The sequence below is a fragment of the Pygocentrus nattereri genome, chromosome 13 (genome assembly GCF_015220715.1).
Source record: "Pygocentrus nattereri isolate fPygNat1 chromosome 13, fPygNat1.pri, whole genome shotgun sequence".
Classification (NCBI taxonomy): Eukaryota; Metazoa; Chordata; class Actinopteri; order Characiformes; family Serrasalmidae; genus Pygocentrus; species Pygocentrus nattereri.
Window position 1 is genome coordinate 13,739,281 of NC_051223.1, and position 21,803 is coordinate 13,761,083.

Here is a 21,803-nt window from a genome sequence, read left to right on the forward strand (position 1 = left end):
GTCTTTTGAGTGTGTCTGGGGGAATCCACAGTTCAACCATAACTGTATTTGTGAGGTCAGACTCTAATGTTGGATAAAAGGGACTGGCTTGTAATCTTTGTTTTAGTTCATCCCAAAGGTGTTTAGAGGGGTTGAGGTCAGGGCTCTATGCAGGCCAGTCAAGTTCTTCTACATCACAACCACACCTTTATGGGCCTTCTTTGTGCACTGGAACGGCTCAAGTTGTTCCCATCAAGTTGGAAGCATGAAATTGTCCAAAAATACTTGGTATGATGAAGCATTAAGATTTCCCATCACTGGAATAAGGGGCCTTAGCATTATACCGCCTCCACCAAACTTGGCACAATTCTCCTGGTACAAATTCTCAAAACCCAGACTCGTTCATCAGCAAGAAAAACATTGCCACTCCATAGAATATGTTTCCAATGCTCGATTGTGCTGCTTATGCTCAGTGATGTAAGACCTGCATGCAGCTGCCATGGAAACCCATGCCATAAAGCTGAATGTATTTTTTAAAAATACATTTTAGACTGAAATATTTTTAAACATTTTCCTGTAATAACTTTGTGTGTAATAACTTTTACACCAAAGCACTCTGAATAACTTTGATTACATCTTAATAAATTATTATTATTATTTTTGATAATAATTGTTGATAATTATTACTCTTTAAACTTACAGCAGTGGTTCCCAAACATGATCCTGGAGTCCTGTTCAGCACAATTACATGCTTTCCTGCTCTAATAAGCAGGAAAAAAGCCTCAACAAGCTTCAGCTAGTCCAGAACACTGCAGCCAGAGTTTTCACAAGAACCAGAAAATTTGACCATATTAGCAGTTTTATCAAACCTGCATTGGTTACCAGTGAAATTTCGCATTGATTATAAAATTATATTATTGACCTATAAAGCTCTAAACGGACTTGCCCCTCAGTACCTGAGTGAACTTCTTTCCTACTATGAACCATCACGCCTACTTAGATCACTACTTAGATAGTGTTGGCTCACTACTCGTACCTAGATACTCATACAAAGCCCCCCCAGCTCTGGAATAATCTTCCTGTTAATGTTCGGGACTCAGATACAGCCTCAGTCTTTAAATCTAGGCTAAAAACTTATTTGTATAGTCAAGCCTTTGGTAATTAGTCTTCCCTGTCAGATCTAGACCTGCCAGAGTCTCTGCTGCTCTGTTATACTGTAATGTGTGGTCAGCCACTCTTTACAGAACTGTAAAGTTCTGTAAAGCTGCTTTGTGACAGCACCTGTTGTAAAAAGCGCTATATAAATAAACTTTGCTTGTTTGCTAGCTTGCTAATACACCTGATCCAACCAATAAGCTAATTACCAAGTCTTTTCACAGTTGAAGAGGATGAGTAAGGGTAGGGAAATACTAAAAATAGTACAGGGTAGTGGTACTCCACGACAGACTTACATACATTAGAGAGCAAATTAGTTCATGAGATAATTGGACATATCCATTTATTTATAAATCAGGGTACTATGGCCAAACATGCCAGTACAGAGCTCCTTAGATTAACTTCCATATGCACTATTTTCTATGGGTTTCACATAAAGACTCATAGGCCAGCAGCAATGTTTGGGATGTTATTTAGATTTTAGATAGGCTAAAATTAACCTCTAGTCTCATTAACATCTCAGTTAATTTCTTAAAATAATCACTGTTCTGGTTAACATCTCAGTTAAATTAAGTGTTGTCCATGCTATGCAAATACAAATCAATTCTTTAATGTTTCAGTGCATGATTAGTTCAACCTCCAACTAATGAAGCAACCACTGAAAATTTAATTGAATACATTGTTAAAATTCTTATCTTGTGCATATGATACGTTTAAACCATAAAAATATGTTTTTCACTATACCATCTACATCAGCATGTAAGACAATATACAACACTTCTGTGTGTGTTAAAGTATGTGTGCGAGCAATACATTTATTTGGACTCACACTTAATAAACAATCAATTTTAACAATCGAAGAAGTTATTCCATGTCGTTTGCAGTATCAGTATTTAAGACCACACAGGAATAACAGTCAAGTTGTGGGCAAAAGTCTTCAATTCCAGTAATCATTTCTATGTCTGAGACTTGTGATCCAAACTTTTCTTGTACTTAGTGGAGCCATGTTTCTTTATCAGTTGTTTCTCATCCAAATCTCCAGTAGCCTTCACCATTTCAGAGCCGTCGGGTTGTAGATCTCACTGTCCATTGCAACAGAGTAGTTACTGACTTTCTGCCCCTTCTCCGCCACTTCTGTTTCTTCGCTCCACTGACTTATTTAGAAATATGAATACAAATGCTTTAGGGAGAGTTGTTTGTTGAAATCCTATTTAAAAAACACAACATATTTTAGCCAAAACCTCAAATTATGCCAAACTGCAAATTATTCTAAAACCTTTCATATTATACCATTATTCTACACACTACAAACATTACAATTTGATAATTGTGGTGTGATTTACCTCCCAGAAAAGAATAAATGACAGAGGTTGCCCAGCTCATTTCCCCATATGCTCAAATGGCACACTGACCTGAGGAACAATGAACATTATATCAAAAACAAGAAATAAGCCATGAAAGGGTGTGTGTTACTGTGATTTTATCACAGGAAAGGGTGTTCTTAGGCACAATGTGAAGCAGAGTGCCTAAAACCCCTTTCAGCATAATGAAATCCCAGTAATGTATGCAAATTTACTAAAACAATTTAGTAAACAATTTATTATTGTTCATAACTAACATAAACAAGTACTTTGCCAATAAATGTAGTTTCTTTATAGTATTGCTGCCAAGCAACCATGGACTGAATGAGGAGAAGAATACTTGCTCAGCAATCGCTGTATATTGTGATCATTTCATGAACATGAACTTTGTCATATAATGATGAACACTGGAAGCATTGTTTAGCATCTTTACTATCTTTTAGCCTGTTATCTAGCTGAACAGCCTGGATCTTGTTAAGAAAATAAGTTGTCAGACCCTCAGTTTAAACAAGAACAGATTCTTACTTCATTAATACATTTGGTGATCCACTCAAGCAACATTAGAGTCAATTATTCTTTTAAGAACAAAAGTATTTTTGTGATGTGGTATAGTAATACAGAATTTAGTTGTGAGGAGGTTGTAAGGCTGTGCTTACACAGAGTATTTTCAATGTCTTTGAATGCAGCTCTGCCAAGCAGATTTTAGGACCCGGACTATCTTTATCATGCTCACTTAAAACTTGTTTGATACTTGTTGTTTGAGACAAATAACTCCACTTTGTGAAACAGTTTGGTGAATGGGGCAAGTGTATATGCTACAGGCTAATTTAGTATTTTGGGGGTGATGACTGGGTGAGTGAGATTAATGTAAATGCTGCAGTTTTTATGTGGGGGGTGTATGATGATGGGGAGAGTGAGGTTAGTGAAAATGCTACAAGCTGGGTTAATGTGTGAGAGGGGGGTGTAGTGGTGATGGGGGAGTGAGGCTGCATGTGCTTATGTATACCTGTGGGGGTGTAATGCGAATCTGATCATGGCGCAGAGGAAGATCAGGGGAGGCATTAGCTGGCGCCCCCCGGTGCAAGCGCAGACACACTCTTCTCTCTCGCTCAGCCCCCCGCCCAGCTCTGGGAGACGCGTTCCCTGAGAGGAAACACATAACACAAACCACTATAATCAGCACAATCAACACATATAATCTATTCTGGAGAAGACAAGATATCTTTAGTCAAATGATCTCAGACACATTCATATTAGGAGAGTAAAAATGTATATTGTGAATAAGCCAAGTTGGCAAATCAATACTGGAAGGCTAAAGTGTGAAGTATATTTCTATTCATATTTGGTTGCAAAAGGCAGTTTTTGACACAAATAAAATAAAAATCTTTATGTCAGTGTTTCTCAAACAAGTTCTTGTTTACCTCTATGGCAGTTCCCAATATATCTGAACCAATCCATTCAGAGAACCTAATCCTTGGTATATAGTGCGATGAAAAAGTATTTGCCCCCTACTGATTTAATCTATTTTTGTATAATTGTCAAACTAAATGGCTTCAGATCATCATACAAAAAATAGCATAAAACAAGCTAAAAACTAAGTACAGTGTTTAAATGTAACATTTGTCTGTTGATTTTTACTTTGGGAGCCATGAACACTAAACATCACAAAACAGCACAAAATAAAAGAGTACTGAGTTACTTGCTGACTTTTTCCACCTTAAATGAACAATCTACATTAATAAAGCTCTTCTCTAATAATCACATATTTTCATGAGCACTGCAGTCACCATGGCAACGTTTGCCGCTGTTGGCTGCATACAAGGTATGGAATGCTGCTTTTTTCAGCGCAAACATGACAACAGCATAAGTGATGGAGCTTCACGTAGTTAATCTTTAAATTCTCATATCAAGTTGTCTTCTTAATATTTTGACTTTAGCAATAGTCTAACTTTTTAGCTTTTTTCCACAATTGCGAAAATAGCAAAAAACTGCTGGAAGGAAACCCCCCAACTGATCACCTTCATTCCTGCTAATTAGATTCCATGCTTTCGCTGATAAAAAAAACTGTTCATCATGCTGCAAGGGAGCACCAAAGCACAGAATTCAAAGGAAAAAGGGTCCTGTTCTTTCAGGACTTCTCCACACAAGTCTTGAGGAAATTGGGTCTGATAGATGTGTGGATGCTTTATAACCCTAAGGAAAAGAAATTTACATATTTCTCCTCCATGATCAAATTCAAAAGCAACTACACCAGAGAGGAATTAAATTTGGCATGATGTACCCTGTCAGTTCAGCATCTCCTCAATGCAATGAAGTAAGACTGGCCAATGACCTCAGTCTGCTGTTGCATTGATAACAATATCTGGAAGAGAACTGGTTTTATAATTTTTGTAGCTCAATTCTGGTTAGAAATGGATAAAGAGTTTAATCATTTATCCATCACATTTATTTGGGGGAAATAGTCCAACTGATAGGGTTGGGGTAAGATGATAAATCATCTTTTTATTGCTACTGCGATATGAGTTTCCATGATAAACACTTTGTTAGAGCTACGATAGCATAACAGATCTAATTACATTATAAATGCAGCTCCAGAGAGACATCATTACATTACCAGCACAAACCATTAGAAGCCCAATGAGCGCTTTTCTGCACTGGGACTGAACTCTACTTTCTCACATGGGAAATGAGTAACTTAACCAATCAGTCAAAAGGCCAATTATAAAAACTTGTGGACAGCTTAAAATCTACTCCATCTGCTAAAATACTTGCCTATAACAACCCATCAAACACTAAGATTGTTCTCACACACAATACTGTGGTTTAAGTGTGTGAGGCAATAATGGCTGACACAGCAAACTTTTTGTGATGTGAGAGGTTTCCCCAAAAAGCTTGGGAGAGTCAAGGTTATAGTCTATACTGCAGCTCTATTGAAAAACTCAATTCAAAGTAACAGTTTACAAAGAAAAATGAAAGCTCTGTGTTTAGCTACCCAGAATACATCCTAGCTCGAGCTGTTAGCATATCTCGCTTTGTCTTCAACTCTGTTCTTAAATCTTACTACAACAATGCCTAGTCAATTCTAGCCCTCACTCTTAGGAGTCCTTGACAAGAAACATGTATTAGGGGGTTTGTAATTCATTTAATTAACCTAATCATATCATTACATTCTTTATAGAACTGAATATAATTACTTTAAGAAAATGCACTGAATCCGGGAGCACAGATGCCACAATGTTGTTAATAACTAAACAAAAATAAAGTAAAACAAAACTGTGTACTTGTGCCTTTATATAAAAAAATAATTGTGTATTTATTTGTTTTTCTTTTTAGAAAAAAGCTGTATTGATAATGCTGTCTGTTTATCAGAATTTTAGTGCAAAAAAAATGTACTTGCAGCTCTGATGTAAGTAGAGTAGTAAGTTAGTAGTAAGTAAGTAGTAAGTTCAAAGAAGCTGAACCTGCCCATGCAGAAGCTTTAGTGCTGGAGACGGCAGCAGCAGATATGGATAGCTGATCATATTAAAGAATTTAAGATACTACCCCTTCAAGATAGTGCACTAAAAAGAACTGACGACTATGTCACCATGCCCTGCATCTTTCTTCTTCTTTCGGCTGCTCCCTTTAGGGGTCGCCACAGTGGATAATCTGCCTCCATCTTGCCCTATCCACTGACTCCTCTACTTTTACAACAACCATCTCCATGTCCACCTTCACTACATACATAAACCTTCTCTGAGGTCTACCTCTTCTCCTTCTGCCCGGCAGCTCCATCTCCAACATTCTTTGACCAATATATCCACTATTCGTCCTCAACACATGTCCAAACCATCTCAACCTGGCCTTTCTGGCTTTATCTCCAAACTGCTCCACCTTAAGTGTCCCTCTGATCTGCTCATTTCTAATCTTGTCCATACTTGTCACTCCCAAAGAAAATCTCAGCATCTTCATCTCCGCCAACTCCAGCTCAGCCTCCTGTCTTTTAGACAGAGCCACAGTCTCCAAATGTCCAATAAAGAAGCAGTGTACTGGTCCCCATTTTTAAGAAAAAGGGGGATGTGCAGAGCTGCAGTAACTGGAGAGGTATAAAGTTGATGAGCCACACCATGAAGGTATGGGAACGAGTTGTTGAAGCAAGGCTAAGGCGAGAGGTTCAGATCAGTGAGCAGCAGTTTGGTTTCATGCCCAGAAAGAGTACCACAGATGCAATTTTTGCATTCAGAGTGTTGGTAGAGAAGTACAGAGAAGGTCAGAAGGAGCTACATTGTGTCTTTGTGGATCTAGAGTAGGCATATGATAGGGTGCCAAGACAGGAACTGTGGTACTGTATGAGGAAGTCAGGTGTAGCTGAAAAGTATGTTAGGGTGGTGCAGGACATGTATGAGGATAGTGAGACAGAGGTGAGGTGTGCAGTTGGAATGACAAATTGTTTCAAGGTGAAGGTAGGGTTACATCAGGGATCAGCTTTGAGCCCTTTATTGTTTGCAATGGTGATGGACATGTTGACAGATGAGGTCAGGCAGGAGGCTCCATGGACCATGATGTTTACAGATGACATTGTAATCTGTGGTGAGAGTAGAGAGCAGATGGAAGAGAATCTGGAGAGGTGCAGGTTTGCACTGGAGAGGAGAGGAATGAAGGTCAGTAGAGATAAGACGGAATACATGTGTGTGAATGAGAGGGAGGCAGGTGGAAAGGTGAAGATGCAAGGAGTAGAGGTCGTTAAAGTGGATGACTTCAAATATCTTGGGTCAACCATCCAGAGCAATGGACAGTGCAAAAAAGAGGTGAGGAAGAGGGAGGGTGCAGGCAGGATGGAGTGGGTGGAGACGGATGTCAGGGCTGATGTGTGACAGAAGGATAGCAGCAAGAGTGAAAGGGAAGGTTTACAAGACAGTAGTGTGTCCTGCTATGATGTATGGTTTGGAGACTGTGGCTCTGTCTAAAAGACAGGAGGCTGAGCTGGAGGTGGCGGAGATGAAGATGCTGAGATTTTCGTTGGGAGTGACAAGGCTGGACAAGATTAGAAATGAGCAGATCGGAGGGACGGTGAAGGTGGAGCAGTTTGGAGATAAGGCCAGAGAGGCCAGGTTCAGATGGTTTGGACATGTGTTCAGGAGGAATAGTGGACCATATATTGGGCAAAGAATGTTGGAGATGGAGCTGCCGGGCAGAAGGAGAAGAGGTAGACCTCAGAGAAGGTTTATGTATGTAGTGAAGGTGGACATGGAGATGGTTGTTGTAAAAGTAGAGGAGTCAGTGGATAGGGCAAGATGGAGGCAGATTATCCACTGTGGCGACCCCTAAAGGGAGCAGCCGAAAGAAGAAGAAAGATGCAGGGCATGGTGACATAGTCGTCAGTTCTTTTTAGTGCACTATCTTGAAAGGGTAGTATCTTAAATTCTTTAATATGATCAGCTATCCATATCTGCTGCTGCCGTCTCCAGCACTAAAGCTTCTGCATGGGCAGCTTCAGCTTCTCTGTGAAGATTGGTGTAATCAATTCTGGCTGCCAGCTTGGCTTTCGCAATTTTCAATTAATCTTTTTTTGTGGCAAAGGGATTTTGAGGATTGCAACACTGAGATGCTCACTCTATGAGACCATGAAGAAAACTGTTCCTGAAGACTACTTCCTGTTCTTCTGAGTATTCTCTATTAGCTCACTTCCTTTTCAGTGCAGCTAAATTCAATCACCACTAGGTGGCACTAAAGAGCATACAAAAAACGCACTATATTGAATTAATTCTAGCAAGACAGCTTATGAAATACTGGAAATGTCTTGCTAAGTTTATCTCAGGAGAAAACAGGCTACTTTTAAAGTAGCAACTGGGCAAAATGGGCAACATACTTTCAACAATGTTAGATGCATACTTAACATTATACAACATGCCCAAATCATTAAAGAAGATATACAACCCCAATTCCAATGAAGTTGGGACATTGTATAAAACATAAATAAAAACAGAATACGATGATTTGCAAATCCTTTTCAACCTATATTCAATTGAATACACTACAAAGACAAGATATTTAATGTTAAAATGTATAAACTTTATTGTTTTTTGCAAATATTTACTCATTTTGAATTTGATGCCTGCAACACATTCCAAAGAAGTTGGGACAGGGGCAACAAAAGACTGGGAAAGTTGAGGAATGCTCAAAAAACACCTCTTTGGAACCTTCCACAGGTGAACAGGTTAATTGGAAACAGGTGAGTGTCATGATTGGGTATAAAGGGAGCACCCCTGAAAGGCTTTCACAAGTTCACAAGCAAGGATGAGACGAGGTTCACCACTTTGTCAACGACTGCGTGAGCAAATAGTCCAACAGTTTAAGAACAACGTTTCTCAACATGCAATTGCAAGGAATTTAGGGATTTCATCATCTACAGTCCATAAGATCATCAAAAGATTCAGAGAATCTGGAGAAATCTCTGCAAGTAAGCAGCAAGACCGAAAATCAACATTGAATATCTGTGACCTTCAATCCCTCAGGTGGCACTGCATTACATTACAGTTTCATTAACATTACAGTTCGTCACTCCATCTACAAGTGCAAGTTAAAACTCTGCCATCCAAAGCGAAAGCCATATATCAACAACACCCAGAAACGCCACCGGCTTCTCTGGGCCCGAGCTCATCTGAGATGGATGAACGCTAAGTGGAAAAGTGTCCTGTGGTCTGACGAGTCCACATTTCAAATTGTTTTTGGAAAACATGGATGTTGTGTCGGGCCAAAGAGGAAAAGGACTGTCCGAATTGTTATCAGTGCAAAGTTCAAAAGCCAGCATCTCTGATGGTATGGGGGTGTGTTAGTACCCATGGCATGGATAACTTGCACATCTGTGAAGGCACCATTAATGCTGAAAGTTCCGTACAGGTGTTGGAGCAACATATGCTGCCATCCAAGCAACATCTTTATTAATTGGATCCAGATATTGTATACGAATCCAGTTGCTCACAATATTACCTATAGCCAGCATTCAGTCTCGAACAGGCACCATGCAAGCTTGTCTAATGGCACCTCTAATCTTCATCACCGATACTGAACCATTAGCTGAAGCAATTGCATCTGACTTTGATGTTCATAGTGTTTCAATTAATGGATCTAACCATCACTATACGCTGATAACATTTTCTTAAATTGACTGAATAAATTTATGATGTTTTTCAGGCATAAGATTAACTTCTCCATCTGTAGGAATGCTCAATAGAGTGGGTCAGACCAATCCAATGAACTCTCTACCATTCACCTGGAGCCCCACTGGGCTATTATATTTTGGCTATCACCGTGTCTAGTAAGAATGTAACAGTACAGTGCATCACATTTTTGGGCCAAGGTAACGATATAGTTTCAGTATCTTTATATTTAAGAAAAAAACATCACCCAACTCTTTTTTCGCCTATAGACAAATAAAAATTTGTATTCAGAAAAATGTCAGCATAACTGACTGGCCTGGTTCCTGTCTCAACTGTATATAAAATTACAAGTTCTTCTTAGGTTTGACAACCTGTAGGGGCTTTGCCTTTCTTTATTTTAAATCATTAAAGACAGACAGGGAGTCTGTGTCAATTCATTTATAATTTGTCTTCATGACATATCATAGACTTACTTTGCTGCTAAAATGTGTGGAGGAGGGGACATTGTAAAGGCCACTGCACATTGCATAGTGCAGCATTGCATAGCAGAGCACTGCTATAAAATGCTGGCAGGAAGAGCCAATAATGTTCAGATTCAGTTTTATGTTTACAATCTACTGATATAAACTGAATGCAATAAAGCTTTTGGCAGCACTTATCACACTTGGCATCAGTTTATAACACTTCACAAACTGGCTGTTTTTAAGCTGAAGGATAGAAGTTGAACAAGGTTAGCCTAGTGACATTAGCTGAGGTAGATTACCATTAGCATTTGTCTGTCTCCCTAAAAGACTGACTGCACATTGACTCGGAGTGTCAGTGCTGGTATGTGGCATAACCATGGCGTAAACTTTCATTGTTATGCAGACGATACTCAACTGTACATATCAGCCAAGCCAGATGACAAATACAGGCTAAAGAAAATGGAAGACTGTGTAAATGACGTGAAAGGCTGGATGTCACGTAACTTCCTCCTATTAAACAGCAACAAAACAGAGGTTCTCCTTCTGGGTCCAAAATTAGCAAGAAGTAAATTACCAGATTTAATCTTAAATCTCGCCGACTTTCCAGCCACACCTGGCTCAGCAGCAAAAAATCTTGGCGTTATAATTGATTCAGATTTATCATTCGATCAACACATAGGCAGCATCACTAGGACAGCTTTTCTACATCTTCGCAATATTGCCAAGATACGAAATGCCCTATCCCTGTGTGATGCAGAAACACTAGTAAATGCCTTTATTACTTCTAGGCTAGACTAGAACGCGCTACTGTCAGGATGCACGAGCAGGAATTTAAACAAACTCCAACTAGTCCAAAACGCCGCAGCCAGGGGCCTCACTAAAACTAGAAAATTTGATCATATTAGTCCAGTGCTATCATCACTTCATTGGCTGCCTATTAAATTCCGTATTGATTATAAAATCCTTTTATTGACTTAAAAAGCCATACATGGTCTTGCTCCCGAGTACTTGCAAGATCTTGTTTCTCATTATGAGCCATCATGACCACTCAGATCACAGTGTGCTGGCTTATTAATAGTTCCCAGAACTCAGAAGGTTTCAGCTGGGGGAAGAGCTTTTTCTTATAAAGCCCCCAAATTCTAGAATGATCTTCCAGAAACTGTTCGGGACTCAGACACAGTCTCAATCTTTAAGACTAGGCTGAAAACTCACTCGTTCAGTTTAGCTTTTGGTAGCTAATGTTCCCCCTTAGATAAAGGCAGCAGATCCAGGGGTCCATGGACACAGGGAATTATAGTAAACTGAGATGCTGGTGCTGTCGTCCCGCTGCTCGCACTCAAGTTTGTGGACGGTGGAGCGGAGGGATGCCGAACTGTTTCAGAGTGCTGCCGTGTCTGTGTCCTTCTGGTTCTCTCCTTTTAGCTAAGCTGTCATAGTCAGATCTGCCGGAGTCGTTAGCCACACTCTGTAAATGTTTACATCCCCTGTTCATGTATAAACGCAGAGAATAAAACTAATTCCATCTCCCTGCTTTCTTTCCGAGTATACAATCACCCATATGTCCGGCCGGACACTGAAGGACGACTGAATGCCGAGCCCTCCTGCTACCCGCTTCAGACCAACTGCCCACGCCTCAGCTGCCACCTGACTAGCTGCCCACACTACACTGATATTCTCATGGACTCCTAGCTATTCCTAATACCAATATTACTGCTATTAATATTAGTAGTATAATCACTTGTAGGTAGTTTGACCAGAGGAGGATGGGTCCCCCCTGGTGAGCCTGGTTCCTCCCAAGGTTTCTTCCTCAGTTCTGAGGGAGTTTTTCCTTGCCACTGTTGCCCCTGGCTTGCCCACTGGGGGGGGGGGGGGGGGGGGGGGGGGGGTTGTACATTCTTACACTCCTGTTAAAACTTTCTCTTTTCCAAAATTCTGTAAAGCTGCTTTGTGACAACATCCGTTGTAAAAAGCGCTATACAAATAAATTTGATTTGATTTGTACTTTCTTTAAAAACAATTGAATTTTTGGATGCTGTGTGAGGCAACACCACGTGTCTGGTGTGCGGTGGCCTTTACTTCTCTCTGTCTTGCTAGAGCTTGCCATTATCATGTTGAAGCTTTGAATTATTTGTTTTGTTCATTATGAATTATTTGTTTTTATTTCCTCCCTCTTTTTTCAGCTATATTTGCATACAGAGTGCTGACAGTCTCCATGGATTTTCTGTGGATCTGAATGTACAAGGTACATTGCAGTGTAATAAGCAAGTTTTGGAATTGGGATATTGTAACACCTGTTCTACCCCTGCATACTGAACTGTAGGGAGTGTACAGAATGATTTGACAATATACAGTGTACTGTTGCATCCATATTGTCTAGATTTGTTTTAAGCATAACACTTCTCCACTCATGTTAAAAATTAAAAGTTTTGCAACATTGGACATGCCTTACCTTGTCTGTATGAGGCATAGTTTATATATATGCCAATATAGGCATAGTGTGAGCATAGTTAAAATTAGCATCTTGCATAGGATCTTATACATATGATTAGACTTCTTTCAAAAACAAATGTTACACAACTTTAAGGGGACATTTTATGCTCATTTTCAATGTTTATAATTTTAGTTCTGGGATCTACTAGGTTTCAAAAAACATCTTGTTTTCCTCATACTGTACATTTGTGTATATACCCTCTGCCTGAAACTGTCTCTCCTGTGTCTTTAAGACCCCCTGGTGAGCTCAGTGTCTTCTGATTGGTCAACTGCCAGAGCAGCAATCTGCTACAAGTTCTGCCTCTACACTGTTGTGGCTATTCTGAAAATGGCATTGGTTCTACTGCAAGTCAGGTAGAACAATTTGCTAGACCCAGTCCACCTTAGTAAGCAAGACTGGCACAGGATGTTTCAGTTACTAGGACTTGTTATGAGATTGCATCATCTTGAGAAAAATGGTTTCTGTGGGAAAGTGTACTTTGGACTTTGACTTTGCAGGTCATTTACCTGCACAAAAAGCCATATAACACACTAAAGGAAAGGGGAAAACATAAAAGCATAAAAGTCCCCCTTTAATTCTGTTACTTCTGTAACTTCATATGGCCCGGCAGAAATCTTAGATTTCAACTGGGAAATTTCAACTCCTGACCAGTTCAGGCAGATTAATGTTCCTAATATACAGCTTTATAACTGGGCAGCTCACTTATGTTTCATCAAAGAATGGTTTACCAAAGTTGTAGACTGCCTGTGGTTACATATAGAATCATATATATATATATATATATATATATATATATATATATATATATATATATATAGCACTACATCTCTCAGCTGGAAAGGGAACTGTGGTGGAGGTGCATTGGGGACAATAAATTATATATGCTGTATTCACTTTAATCATAGTTTCAACCAGTTTACAGACAGGTAATTTAAATCCACCAGCTGTTTATCCCCTCTGAGAAACTGAAAAAGTTGGACCCATCTATGTGGACAAGATTTACTGAAAAGAGGCCTCCTTACTGTTGTGAGAAATGCATCATGGTTAAAGGAACAAAATATTTAATGTACTAAATCATAAAGTGACCAATGTTTGTCATCAGAGATTAAGGAAACATTGTAAGATGAAATCGTGGTTTCTCCAACAAAAATGTTACAGCCCGTATATGTTCTCCTTTTTCTCCTTTTGTTGTTTCCATTACAAAGCAGAAAGTCTGTGTGTGTTTTGGTCTGTGATCCCACTGCCCACTGCCTATTTCCCGGTACCATTTTGGCACCGTTGAGAGATATGAAATAAGTTGGCCAGCTAAGCTAGCGTATTGCTGCGTATTGCTGGAAGAAAAGCTTCAGGACCAGAGACATAGTAAAACGTGAGTAAATATGGGTGATGTGCTTGAAAGATGGAGACGAAATGGAGCCTAGAAGGACTTTCAGACAGATGCTGAATTGTCTAATAAACAGGTAAGTGCTGAGCTTATGCCTCATGCCAATCCATAACTACTAGCTATTTATCTACAACTCTATCCCAAAAAAGTTGTGATGTGTAAAATGTAAATAAAAACAGAAAGAATTGATTAGCGAATCTCATAGCTCCATGTTTTGTTCACAATAGAACCTAGAACACATATCAGATGTTAAAAGTGAGACCTTTTACCATTTCATGAAAACATTAACTCATTTAGAACTTGATGGCAGCAATGCATCTCAAAAAAGTTGGGACAGATGCAGGTGGAAACGTAAGTTGTACTATTAAAAAACAGCATTTTAGAGAGGCAGAGTCTCTCAGAAGCGAAGATGGGAAGAGGTTCACAACTGGTGAAAAACTGCATCTAAAAATATGGAACAATTTCAGAAAAATATTCCTCAAATGTTCCAAGATATTGGATATCCCAACATCTACAAAACATAATATTATCAAAAGTTTAAAAAATCTGCAGAAATCCCTGCATGCAAGGGACATGTACAGAAGAAGCCATATGTCAACATGATCCAGAAACGCTGCCGTCTTCTCTTGGCCAAAGCTCATTTAAAATGGACTGAGACAAAATGGAAAACTGTTCTGGTCAGATCAATCAAAATTTGAAACTGCAACTCTGATGGTATTTGCTCATGTTGTCTTTGTCTTTTTACATCCTTACATTTTGTTAAAGGATCTGAAAATATCCTTGTGTTATTGTTTTACTATCCAGTGTCAACCAGAAGAGGATGGCTTGGTTCCTCTCAAGGTTTTGTCCCTCTTGCTCTTAGGGACTTTTCTTTGCCATTGTCACCTTTGGCTTGCTCAATGGGATTAGATTTTCTGTAAAGCTGCTTTGTGAAAAGGCTTGTTATAAAAGCACTATATTAATACATTTTGACTTGACTTGACAAGTGATACAAATACATAAAAATAGAAGAAATCATGTAGGACTTTTTCAGGCACTGTGGGTTCGAAAAGAGCTGGATCAGAACAAAGAATAAACTGACTGGAATCCCCTGAGGAATGGTTTGACAACCACTGCTACAGGTAATTGGGAAAATCAGAGGACCCCTACAACTTACCAACCACCTAGCAACCAGCTGGAATACCATAAAAACAGAATAACAACACCCCAGCAATTACCTGGAATACCATAATAACCTCATAGCATGCACCAGCAACTGTAAGCAACATTTTCCATCAGCCACTTGGAAAAACATATAATCTGTTTAATAATACCCTTGCAACCACCTAAGATACCACAGTAACTGCCTAGCAACACCTTAACAAGCACTTGGACATACCACAGCAGCCAACTTAGTAAAACCCTAGCAACAACTTAGCAACACCCTATTAACCACCTAAATGCCATAGCAACACCACATTAACTACTTAAGATACCATAGGAACTGCTTAGCAACAGCAGCCTAGAAACCCCCTAGAACTAAAAATCATAGCAACCAGCAACCTTAAAGTGTTCAATGTTTTAACACAATAGTGAAAAACAACCCATTTAACAGTCCACCACTTTTAACCAAATATTGCAGTATAAACCCAATTAACCCAAATATTGTTCTGAATTGACCTATAGCATGATAAAACCATTAAACATATTCACTGTTGCTGAAAGGCAAAATAAGCACCAACTGCCTTCAACAGGAAAAAATAAACTACAGTAATATTCATGAATTCATGTCCTGTAGTGTGCAGTCTGACACTGTGGAAAAGGTGTTTAAAACACAAAATGGACAAATGTGTCACAATGATTGAAATGATTTTAACAACGTTGGTGAGTTCAGTCCACCAAATCTTTAATGGTAATACCCACTTCTTAGTCTACATTTGTTTAGTATTTTATGTGTAAATGAAGCTAGCTAGCTAGTTGGTCTGGTAAGCTGCCTATTTATTAACCCCCACCCAAACTCACTGTCAAGTGTATTTAAAAAAAAAAAAAAAAAAAAGTACAGAATTTCTGTGAGATCAGAGATTTATATCCTGATTCATTCATTTTTGTCATCTTAAAGAGACAAGAATGTCATTTAGTCTTCACTAACTCATATGAGTTTGCAGCTCACCGGTCTGTGGGACACGTGAGGTTGGAGCAGAGCCAGCTGGGTCTGGACCATTGCGGACTCTGTTGGGTGCTGGAAGGTTGGGGCCAGAAGGCAGCGCGCGGGCAGCAGAACCCTGAGGCCCCCCAGTCCTCTCATCTCTCTCCTCTCCCTCTCCTCCTCTCTGCTCCTTCTCTTTTTCCTCTGTTGTCCTACTGGATCCCTGAAACAGACCCAAGGTGAACAACACAGGATAAGATCAAGACCTGACCTTGCATTTCAAAAGAGGTGATTGTTTTATATAAAAACATGTATATGGTTAATTACAATATAGTGTTTATTTTTCATAAATGAAATGATAATTTCTCCACTTCTTAGTCCACATTTGTTTATTATATTACATGTAATTGGAGCTAGCTAGCTAGAACATCAACCATATCAACATCATCCTTATTTAACATATCATAGCTACTGCTTAGCAACCCTAGCAAGGACCCTGGATGGAATATAAAGTGCCCAAGATGCCAAAGCAATGAGCAAAATTAAAGTGTTCAATGTTTTAATTCAATCAACAAAAATGACCCATTTAACTTAAAATAATACACAAAATTGAAAAACATTATAAACAGCCATAAATAACAGCAGTTAACTCAATTATCTTTCTGGTTTGACCTCCAGTGCGACAAAAACATTAATCATATTTACTGTTGCTGAAAGGCAAAGTAAAGACCAATTATTTTCAACAGGAAAAAGTAAACATCAGTACTATTAAATAAACTTAAATAAACTTCAGTACTATTACTGTTTATGAATTCATTGCCTATAGTGTGCAGTCTGACAATGAGGAGAAATATCTTGAAATAACCCACAGACTTAAAGAAACAAACATGTTCTCGTTAACAAGTTAATTGTTCACTGCTAGGTTTCGTTTTAGTAATTGTTTCATTAATGATGATAAATCTGATTCCAGGGAAAATAATATACCCCAACAGCACTTATCTATGGTCATGGTTGTTTTTCAAAGAAGTAGTTAGTAAGTAGAGAGTGACGTACAAATTTCAGCATGTTCCAGTCGAACACGTAGTCATAGGAGAAACCCTGTCTATGGAAGAGATTTCTGAACAGCTGTCTCAGATAGGAGTAATCAGGCTTGTCATCGAATCGCAGTGAGCGGCAGAAGTTCATGTATGTGGAGAATTCAGCTGCAGGCAGAGTAAAGGAAAAGAGTAATACATTTTGCATTTTGCCAGAGAGATATTAAAGGAGAAGCACAAACACATTTATGTAGAGTAAGCAAAGGCATCATCTTCAGGACAGTCAATAACAGCCACTGAAACTGAAACCATGTATTTAAAAATGAAAGTCTCAAAAAGGAGTGAAGAACCACTTTAGAAAATAATCTTCATATCAATGATATGATTATAATCAATGAATGATTCTGCAAAGAACAATTTTCAAGATGTGTTAGTATGAAGAATGTTTTCAGTCCTTAGAAGTCAGTTACAGCTAGTGATAACAAAAGCATATTGTGATTTGATATTAATTGTTTCTTACTTGTAGCTCATTGAAATTAGCAGAGAATTCTGCTGAAAGTATGAGATTCTAAACTTTCAATCGTATATACTCAATACTACATTTTTGTTTGTATTTCTGTACATACTTACATGGATAGCCCTTGCAAAGCACTTCAATGGGGGTTGACATCTTCTTCTCACTGATGCGCTCATACTTCTGTCGTTTCGTGGCAGCTTTTAGGCCTTGCCAAGGCAGTGAGCCCAGGTTGAAATACATGAGTACATAGCCAAGAGATTCCAGGTCATCCCGTCGGGACTGCTCTGTTGTAACAGTGATGACACATGGAAGAGAATCCAACAGTTACAAGCAAAAACCCATTTCTGTAGTTTGTTGTTTGAATCCAGTACAATATATTATGACCAGACTTAGAAATATGCATTGATGCATTACAGTCTGAAGATGGTGGTTAACTGCACTGATTTGGGAATGTTAGAAAGGACTATAATAATGCTCAACAAAGTATGCATTCATTTTTTGGCCAAAATAATAACCTCAGGCTGTTTTCAAATGTCTTACCTCAAAATGCTTGGTTTATTGTTTTTATTGCCTATACAACTGTATAAAAAGTCCCTCCAGCCTCATTTGTGTATATTGAGTGTTTTTTTAAATAATTCTGAATCATATCAACATAATCAAATCAAAAGTTTTCATGATGCACTAAATCACTGAATAGAAAATGTATATTCCTAATTAAATCCTTACGGCTCTCTTACCGATACCCAGATGAGTGTTAATGGAGGCATAGCGGGCAGTGCCAGTCAGGTTTTTATTCTCACGATAGGGAATGTGCTGATGTGTGCGGGCATCACGATACTTCTTGGCGAGACCGAAGTCAATAATGTATACCAGATTGCCCTTCTTGCCGAGACCCATAAGGAAGTTGTCCGGTTTGATGTCTCTGTGAATGAAGTTCTTTGAGTGGATGTACTCAATGCGACTGATCTGGAGAGATTGAGGAATTAATGTAAGACTTTATTCCAAAAAAATCTGTATTATCATGCAATGTTAACACAATCTAAAGGGCAGGCGATCTTTTAAAATATTCACAATAAAACCCAAAAATAGTTTTAGTTATAATAAGTACTGATATTTCAGGTTTTGATATGACAGTGATGGTAAACTTACCAACTTAAATTTACACCCTTAAAATTAAACAGTTCTTAGATCAGATTGGACAGGAAAAATATTTAATTAATTTCTTTTAAAAATTTAAATAGTTATTCACAATTATCTGTCTCATTTTAAGAAAAATTCATTGAGAGGTTCTTTCAGGAACTAAAAGTGGTTCTTCTAAACCACCACAACAGGGAACATTTTTTGGTTCCATTTGACACACTTCTTTTTAAGACTGTACAATCACCCCTAAAGTAACACTTTTCTCATATGGTTTCAAAACTTGACTATGGATATCCCATTACCATCTGATCTGCAAGCAACAGCACTGTCTTAAGGGTGAATTTCCTTGAGCAGAAGTTGAACAGGTCCTCCAGACTGGGACCAAGTAGCTCCATCACCATTACATTGTAGTCACCCTCAGCACCACACCACTTGATCGACGGAATACCCACTACACAGGAAAAGAAGAACTTAAACAGATTTCTTAGATGTAGATGTAAAATGATATAATCACAGCTCTGAAGTCTCACCTCCTCCCTGCATCATTTTATAGAATTTGCTCTCGATATGCAGCTGGGGATGCTTGGTCTTCACACTTTCCAGTTTGATAGCCACCTCCTCTCCTGATGTAATATTCGCACCTTTCATGAAGAAGTCAGGATTAATACACTTTATAAAAGGTATAAATTAATGAGCAAACTTATTGAATCAATGCTGAAGCAAAAACATTTGTAATCAAGGTCATCAATCAAACACATTCCAAACAAAGAGTTAGTTACCAAGGTAAATGTCCCCAAAAGAGCCACTTCCAATTTTCCGCCCAAGGCGGTACTTGTTTCCAACACGCAACTCCATGATTTCTTTCTAAAAGTTTCCTGAGAATGAGGACAAAATAAGTGTCATGTTCGTAAACCACAAAACAAAGAAAAAACTTTTTGATTTTGCACATATTTTATCTGCGCTTTTGTGACATATTGATATTTTAATTTGACAGGGTTAAAATGGAGACTGTGGAAAATGCAGAAGCTTTTATATGAGGAACTTTAGGTTTTGCCTAAGGCCCAGTAGCGTTATTTTATATGGTTATAAGGACGTTGCAATCTTTTTTTTTTAAACAAGCATTGTAATTTTCAGACCCAAAACAATCTCTACAGTATATAAACATAGAACTCTTTAATATCAACAAGTTTTTAAAAATGTAATTTTTACCTCAACTGAAATTGTATCAAATCCTAAGCATGTGTATCGTTACACCCCTGATAGTTGTAATATCAAACAAGACCACAACGTGCAAAAGAATCACGTTACAAAAATTAGTTCATTGTGCACCATTCTATGCACTTTCCATAATGATTTGCTAAATAACACGACTGACAAATATCTTTCCCATAGGGACCACACAGGCGGCATTGCTAACCACTGGCTGCACGGGGAGCCTAAGGAAGGATTCTTAGTCTGTAGTTCGATATATAGCCTGGCTTCCACGCAAGGCTGCTTGTTGGTTCCTGTCTCGCTAATGGCTACCATCTTGGGTTATAAGCTTACGAGTGGTGAGAATTAAGAATGATCTGGCTTTAAAATGCTTTTCTTCTTGCATCGCTGCTGCGCTAGCACGTTTGCATAAGCACACTAGAGCTCCACCAGTAGGCCACACTGAAGGAACCAACGGTCGCAACGGTGGTTACGCAGCCGCGCCCTACACTTTCCTGACTCCAGAGGAATCAACCAGCACAGCCAAGTAGACTGTTTTCCACCGGTGTTACAAACAAACCAACCTTGTACGCCCGGGTATGACCTTAAACCAGGCCTACGTCCCCTACCTGATGATGAGAAGGCGGTGTTGGAAGAGTTTTTCGGCTGCACGGTCAGGACCCTGGAGAGCGAAGGGTGGAAGAAGGCTTTTAGACGGCTCATTCCAGTGGGATATTCACCTCTTTTCTTTGAGGAGGAAATTCTAAAAGCTCTTCTCTAGAACGCTGCCACTCGGATTGACCTACTTGCGTAAGCAAAGCTAGCGCGAGCCCTGCCTGCCTTGTTTTGTATCCCAGCTCACTGTGGTGACTAAAATGATGTCATTCATAACCGAGCAAAAGGACCCGGATCACTTCAAGGAGCCGCGAAGGTATAACTGCGATCGATACGTAACAAAACCCTGATAAACCACTTCGGTCTAACGGCAGTAAAACTTCGACAAAGCACTAAAAGTAGCCACTGTTCACATCTTTGACTATACATATTGTATTTCGTACTTTGTAAGCATAAACTATTCATCTACATTACTTATAGATCAGTTTATGTATTTTGTATTTTATGTCATTGATTTTACTGGAATGTAAACAACTGCACCAAGAGAAACCACGTACGTGACAAATGAAAAAATCATTTTTTAACAGCTAACCAAACCTGTTCTGCAGAAGTATGTAACTCATGTTCCACTGCATGACAAAAAAAATAACCAGAGCTCCGACGATTTCTGCTCAATATAATTAAAATCACATCCATAAGTATTTAGACAGTGACCATTTTTGTCATTTTGGCACTCTACATCATGCCAATGCATTTCAAATTTGATTAAAGTGAGTTTTAATTCATGGAGTTTAACAAAAAAGTACTGCATTCATTAGAATTGTTATTTTTACATAGTCCCTTCATTTTCATAGGCTCAAAACTAACTGGACAGGTGACTGATCAGCAGTTTCATGACCAGGTGTTTCCTGTACCCTCATTAATTCATGACAAATTAAGGAGATAAAAGGTCTGGGGTTAACTCCAAGTGTTGAATATGCATCTGGTAGCTGCTCATGGGAACTCTGTAACAATCCAACTGGGGGAGGGCCACCATCAGGCTGAAAAAACAAAACAAACCTATCAGGGAGATAGCAGAAATCATTCTGAGCATAGCAAAAAAATCCAGAGCTCTGCTGCTTTGGAAGCTTCTGATTGTCTTTTCATCATTCTGCTTTAGAAGACTGCACAAAAACAAAACAGGGCAAATCAAAGTTTGTACACGTGAG

The 21,803-nt window shown here is 38.8% G+C and overlaps 1 protein-coding gene across 2 annotated transcripts; it reads right to left on the minus strand.

Moving 5' to 3' along the window:
• Window positions 1-1,460: 1,460 nt before the first annotated feature.
• On the minus strand, window positions 1,461-20,861 carry csnk1e (casein kinase 1, epsilon). Of its 2 annotated transcripts, none has more exons than XM_017705484.2 (11): window positions 20,610-20,861; window positions 19,569-19,664; window positions 19,320-19,430; window positions 19,092-19,240; window positions 18,387-18,615; window positions 17,763-17,933; window positions 17,152-17,300; window positions 16,123-16,321; window positions 3,502-3,638; window positions 2,478-2,546; window positions 1,461-2,288 (listed from the first exon to the last, which is right to left on the minus strand). In XM_017705484.2, exons 2-10 carry the CDS (start codon window positions 19,642-19,644, stop codon window positions 2,514-2,516), a joined length of 1,254 nt encoding a protein of 417 aa, XP_017560973.1. In that variant the 5' UTR covers window positions 19,645-19,664; window positions 20,610-20,861; the 3' UTR covers window positions 1,461-2,288; window positions 2,478-2,513. The 2 variants fall into 2 exon arrangements, with proteins under 2 accessions (XP_017560973.1, XP_017560972.1); XM_017705483.2 differs by having other exon boundaries at window positions 1,461-2,341.
• Window positions 20,862-21,803: the final 942 nt, after the last annotated feature.

Excerpts from the sequence above, each read along its gene's own strand:
- csnk1e (XM_017705484.2), bottom strand. The coding sequence starts at position 19,644 with ATGGAGTTGCGTGTTGGAAACAAGTACCGCCTTGGGCGGAAAATTGGA. Across the intron at positions 3,639-16,122 it reads CTCACGTGTCCCACAGACCG|GGAACGCGTCTCCCAGAGCT; the intron begins GTGAGCTGCAAA and ends GTTTCCTCTCAG. Across the intron at positions 2,547-3,501 it reads TTCGCATTACACCCCCACAG|GTCAGTGTGCCATTTGAGCA; the intron begins GTATACATAAGC and ends ATTGTTCCTCAG.